Source organism: Porites lutea, chromosome 4 (assembly GCF_958299795.1).
Source record: "Porites lutea chromosome 4, jaPorLute2.1, whole genome shotgun sequence".
Lineage (NCBI taxonomy): Eukaryota > Metazoa > Cnidaria > Anthozoa > Scleractinia > Poritidae > Porites > Porites lutea.
In genome coordinates, this window is record NC_133204.1 from 29060578 (window position 1) to 29066578 (window position 6001).

A 6001-nucleotide genomic window follows, 5' to 3' on the forward strand; every position below is an offset into this window, starting at 1 on the left:
TTCAGGTCGTTGTCAGAGTTTGATCAGTTGCAAAAGTTTTCGTCGTTCAAAGGGGCAAAACATTAGGCGCTTTCATGAAAGGAAGTTAAATACAAGAGGACGCAGGTATTGTGTTGTCAGGGTCATCATGAATTGAAGTTAAAGTAGTAGTACATGTACATGTACAACTGGGAAAACATTCAGTGCAATCTCCAGTTGATACTTGCTGTCAAAAGAGACAAGATTGTTTGTAACTATTCGTAGCAATTTGCAACTATTCGTATGATTAAACTGATTCTCAACTTTTACCTTAGGGACTGTGCAATGATTATCAGGAGGCTAGGGGTGTGGGGTTGAAAACAAAGTGAGGCTTGCTTAGAGTAATGTTATGACCCTGTTATGTGGCGCCCCATGCCAACAAAGGCAAGCTTTGCTCCGACTCCCCCAGCCCCCCTGAAACTGCGTTAATGCAAAATTGCATCATTGATCATTTTATGATAAGTGGTGAACTTATAAAACAGCATGCATGTCTGAGGATAGATTAAAACACAAGAGACAACAAAAAACAGAGAAAACAAAGATGAATCAAAGCCTGTTGTGTTAAATGGAAATAACCTAGAATATCATGTGAGCACAACTACTCATGGTTTTGGTACTTGCTAGACCTTTGTTATTAATTTGAAGACAAACAAATCATGTTTATTGACATCAGACCAGCTCAGAAAGAAGTCAGTATGATTGTTAGTGAGACAAAAGTGGTACAATCAAACCTCGCTTTACGAACGCCCGCTTTATACGGAAACATCAGTATTACGGACAGTTTGCTTTGTCCCTTGGGAAAGAAAACTCTTACATTCTACCTAAATTCAACCTCCTATTAACGGGATTTGACTGTAACAACTTTTATTACTGACTGATTTTTTTTAACAATCATTTGCACAGAAAACTACAGTACATTATGGAGAAAATCTGTTTTCATTATCTTGATTGCCGACCAAAGTTTTTAGATCTGTAGAGAAAATGTGGCTGGTGCAAATATTTTTTGGAAAGTTAGTGTCTGCAGAAAATGGAGAGATACTCTGTCATCCGCACTAGCCCTATGCTTTTTTTGCTACAAGTATGGCTTAGAAAAAAAATCAAGGTTACTGTAATTTTATTTTTTAACAAATGCTTGTCAAGTAATCAAGTCTGTTGATGTATATCAAACTAGAAACTTCTACATTCTGGTGTTTTAGACTCCTAAAATATTCCTTCACTTAAACCAAATGGAGGTCTGACCCGTTTTCCCAAAACTGTTAGCAGTGTACCACCCACGATGATTATATTCAGGATTTCCACACGGTACATCCGGCTGGAAATTGAAGTGAGTGCAACCAGAACGCTGCTTACGTCCAGATCCGGAATGCACACTGGGAAAAAAAGGACCCTTGTCAAAGGACGCGTGTGAGGCTTTTTTATCATTGAAACCGTACCCGGTAGGGTAAGAGTCACCCCATGTCACCCCCAAGGCCTCCCCCAGTGCAAATCGCACGTATGTCCCACTTTCGCCCTTGAGTGCTTCAACAATGAACTCCTGGGCATGCATACGACCCGGCTGTCCGCCATGATAGCGATTGTGATTGGCAAAAGAAATGTTATAGGGGTTATCCAAAAGAGAAATCCGGTACACGTATTGATATTGATCGATTCCCCCCGTCGCTGGGTTGTTGCCGGCAGCCATGATCATATAGCGAGCATTGTTGGCCATATTTACTGCACCATGCGGAAGATCGACGAGTCCATTGAGGGAACTGCGTTCGGTGGGAAGCCAGGCGTAGCCAAAAGGATTGTTCATATTTGGAATGGGCTTATTGTTGGTACTTTTGCTGCTTGCGCCACCTGTGTAAACGTATCCGTAACTTGCTAGCATCCACGCTCCACCGACAAAACTCATATCACAGTACGTTTGAGCTGGGGCTGTTTCACCTGGTGGTTGGATCCAGTACAAGCCACTGCCCAAACTATCACCGGCGTTGAGGATTTCCTGAGCGTTCTGTGCAGGGTTGTTCTTGGTTCCCAGCCTTGCTTTTTCACATTGAGCACCAACATAACGAGGTGGACACTTACAGAGGCTATCACCGATACACGAGCCACCATTCTTGCAAGGAGTGCTTGCACACTTGCCTTAGAAACTGAAGAGAATGTTTATGTTAGTACATAGTAGCGAACATTTACTAACTATAGTGAAGACTCATTTAAGGAGCCCCCGTAATTGACGTTTCGTTATTATAGAGGAATACAATGTCTAATTCCGAGCCGGGGCTTCTGCACGAACAGAACTGCCACCGTAACTAAAGGGGCAAGTAAGGAGGCGTTAAGGCGTTAAGTTAGGCCCGCCTCAAAACCAATGGGTAGATTTAGTAAAGACATCACGACGACAGTGACGACGGCCCGCGCAGATCTTAAAACCAAATTAGCCCATGGCAGAGTGGCAAACTGAGTACCGGAAGTAGGGCTCAGTCCTTTGCGTCCACTTTCGCGTTTGCATTAGACGTTTTTTTGTCTTTAGCCAAATCTGATTTCTATCCACGGTGCCGTTATGAAGTACATGTATCTACAGAGCTCCGTGAATAAAATCATTAAGTGATTAATCTGTTTCCCATGTCAACTCTGCGTCACATTCAAGAAAGCAAAGTTTCGATCTTTAGATGAATCTCCACTGTTCCATTGATGGCCTTAAAACTAGCCTGCGTAGCTAGCGGGATTAGCAGGCAAGTGCTGTGCTGTAGTTTTTGGCGGCGGAGCCGGGTGAAGATAGGGAGCTAGTCAAATTAAGGGCGGGGAGGGGTTGTGCACTCAGCCCCTAGCTCCCACTTTTTTGGGGAAATTTTAAAGAACATTTTACAGTTGAAGGCTTAGTACTGTAGGCTTCGAGTGAATGTGAGCCTAGCCATTGATACAAACCACCTTTGTTTGATTATGGAAATTATGCTTTAAAAATACTAGTTAGCGTAATAAGAACAACATTAGTTACATAAGAAAGCAGAAAGGGTTTATCAAAACAACGTCAACTCCAGCCTTTTTTCCATCTATAACTGTAAAATGGCCTATTTAAGAATACTTTATTTTGTGGGAAGAATACCGACGGACCCCCTTACAAGAATGGGAGTCTGACCCATAACAACTGATAGGCCACCAGACTCGGCTGCTAAGACTGCTAACCGTCGTACCCTAGGCCTGTCACTTTCAAAGTTGTTCCTACGGGCCTGCCATTGTTTTAGATAGAGTAGAAATACTTACTCTTTTGACAAAATGCTCCTCCGTAACCTGCTGGGCATTTGCACATAGCAGCAGTAGGACCTGCACACTTCCCTCCGTTGCGGCAGTAAAGTTCTTTGCAGACTTCAGGCAAACGAAAAAGGGGGGAGTTAGAATCCCAGCTAATCCTAATTTTGAAAATTTATCATCAAAATACGTGGAGATGAATAGAGTAAACGTTAACGACACTTACTGAAATATTTGTCTTAAGGGTGGCTCGATAGGGTTCTTCAGGGTCGATACCTCCCATGTTTGAACATAAACTATGTCACCATTAACAAAGATTTGGAAAAATTACCACTACAGCTGTATTAGATATAGATGAACATTTGTTATGATCAGGGTTATAATGACATCGAAGTTGTCATAGCAACGAAATGACGCCATAACCTTTTTAAGTTGCAGCAGTATTTCGCGGCACTAGGAACTCTTCTTCCAAAATCTTTCAGAAGAGCGTTTTCCTCCAATAGCCGCCTCGATGTTCGTGAAGTTCAAGCAAGAGATATGAGAAAGTTATCAAAAAACCTGGACAAAAAAAAAACTGGGCAATCTTCATCTTCAATCTGTAGAAAAAGAAGGGCTTTTGAAATGTAATTTCACCTCTTTTTAAAAGCGTGTGTGGAAGATCATGGAAAATGCCTTAGCCGATTGCTAGAAAGGCGGATTTGATTGGTATGTGCAGAGGCAGTCTTGTTAGCGGTTTTGTAAACAATTTGCTCCACTTAAACAGATAAGCGAATAATTTTGCCCGGCTAGATATATATATATATATATTTTTTTTTTTTTTTTTTGAAAAATTTAAGATTCTCCAGATTAATCGTCGTTTTATATGACCTTTGAGTTTCAAGATTATTAATGACTATTAAGGCAGTAAAATAATAGCTACAATTCATTAAGTTTTTGTCGGAAATTGTGAGAGCCTCTCGTCATTCAGGGGTATTGTCCCCAGGTTTCATATTTTCGTGGACAACAATTGCCAACATTTCGGCATATTTCAAATGCATCGTTAGTTACTGATGTTTCCCGCTCCTCCCATTTTCAAGGGGAAAGGCCCTGGAGTCGAGGTTGGGAGAAAGACTGGAACAGAAAATAAGCCCTTGCCCAAGTCTTCTAGTCTAAGGTCTCAGGGGATCAATTATTGTATAACGCCTAATCAGTTTTAATTACTTCCTTTTCTTGCAAAAGGTTAAGCACGCAGGCGATAAGAAAAATTAGTGAAAAGATAATGTGCCTTCTCTCAAACATGCTCCTTTGTTGATTGACAAAGTTATTAAAAATAAACACTTAACCAAGGGTGGTGTATAAGTCTTAATGTGAACATTTTAATATTAAATCAAATGGCTTTGAAACGTCGTCACTCAAATATTTTCGATAATTCTTACTTGTTATCAATTAAAGAAACTAATAATAGGTTTCTAAGTTGTAGTTGATTATCTTTTGAGTTGAACTACTTACCGTCACATTCCTTACTGCTACAGTAACTGATAAGAGACGCTTTCATTTCCTCGCATTTTACGTCTGTCAAGTTATTTTTACAGTGAATCATCTCGGAGAAATTTTTGCAGCTTTCCACGGCATTTTCCAGTTTATCAAAACACTCTAGACATGATGCTGATTAAAAAAAGATAAAATTAAGAGTTGCAAGATGCTTTTATATGCTGACGATAATGGGTTTAAATTGGTTTTATTCTGCAGTTCTTGTCTTCCAAGGCGTGTTTGTTCCTAGCCTGAGAACAGCCGAAATTTCTCGATGCCATTAACCACTGGTTTCCTTACGAAATAACATCTGAGGAACACCGAGAGATTCCGCGATACTGATGAAGTGTCACTACAAAGATCTGCGGTTTGCAGATTGGTCGTGCCACTGGGGAAATTTGCTTCAACCAATCAGAGGCTGCTACTCATATCTGTATAGTGATATTTCATCAGTATGGAATTTCTGCAGTCGTTCAGAGGTCATTCGCAAGGGATCCCGTGATTACGTCGCGAAATATGGGCTGTTTTAAACTGCGTAAGAAAAGGGAACTTTGTTCATCGTTGAAAGTCTCATGAAATGACAGAATAAATTCTGAATAGTTTCGTTTTAACCATGGTAAAGGACGGAGTCCAGAAAAGACAGTTTTAAGACAATTTGAAGGTAATGATAGTCTCTCTTTGGATCGTGAAGGAAACTGACAATTACTGAACCATTATATATTTTTTAAATGAGATAAAAAAGGGCGTGATCAATAACGGCATCATTACTCTCCGGCTATTTTTTTCATTTTTTGTGTCCCCTTTTTTTAAATCAAATTCTCAAAACTAACAATTGCCTTTCGTACCATTGTGTAAACTATAGGTGAGCTTCAAAGCAAGGTACAATATAGATACCGGTTCCCAGCAGAGAAAAAGCCCCTGAATAAATATGTGCGGGGGCGGCTCTAGAGTAGTACACATGAAAAGGGTCAGGTTAATATCGGCATTTCATATTCTCTCGAAAGAGCGCGTAAGGCAACATTGATGCTAGCTAGCCCAAGGAAGGCGACATTGATCCAAGTTAGCGTAAGGGTTTGTTTAGTACTAACCTTTTGCACTATACGTATTGCAAATCTTCTTTAGCCTTTGGTCGAGGTCGGTACAAATCTTGTCAGCCTTTAGATGAGAATTGTTGGATCTGCGACATTTTGCATTAGCCGCCGCTGCTCGCTTTACGCATTCCTCAAAAGTAACATACTAAAACATGAAA

At 40.5% G+C, this 6001-nt stretch overlaps 1 protein-coding gene across 2 annotated transcripts; it reads right to left on the reverse strand.

The window, feature by feature from the left end:
* Window positions 1–1155: 1155 nt before the first annotated feature.
* Window positions 1156–6001, reverse strand: LOC140935261 (uncharacterized). Of its 2 annotated transcripts, XM_073384808.1 has the most exons (4): window positions 5841–6001; window positions 4732–4887; window positions 3259–3360; window positions 1156–2142 (listed from the first exon to the last, which is right to left on the reverse strand). In XM_073384808.1, the coding sequence occupies exons 2-4, from the start codon at window positions 4820–4822 to the stop codon at window positions 1232–1234; spliced, it is 1104 nt and encodes a 367-aa protein (XP_073240909.1). In that variant the 5' UTR covers window positions 4823–4887; window positions 5841–6001; the 3' UTR covers window positions 1156–1231. The 2 variants fall into 2 exon arrangements, with proteins under 2 accessions (XP_073240909.1, XP_073240910.1); XM_073384809.1 differs by lacking the exon at window positions 3259–3360.

What these genes read in the sequence shown, in the direction of transcription:
- LOC140935261 (XM_073384808.1), bottom strand. Translation starts at nt 4,822, where the DNA reads ATGATTCACTGTAAAAATAACTTGACAGACGTAAAATGCGAGGAAATG. An exon ending in TAGCAGTAAGGAATGTGACG is followed by an intron (nt 3,361 to 4,731) that starts GTAAGTAGTTCA and finishes GTTTGCCTGAAG; the next exon opens with TCTGCAAAGAACTTTACTGC. An exon ending in AGGAGCATTTTGTCAAAAGA is followed by an intron (nt 2,143 to 3,258) that starts GTAAGTATTTCT and finishes TCAGTTTCTAAG; the next exon opens with GCAAGTGTGCAAGCACTCCT.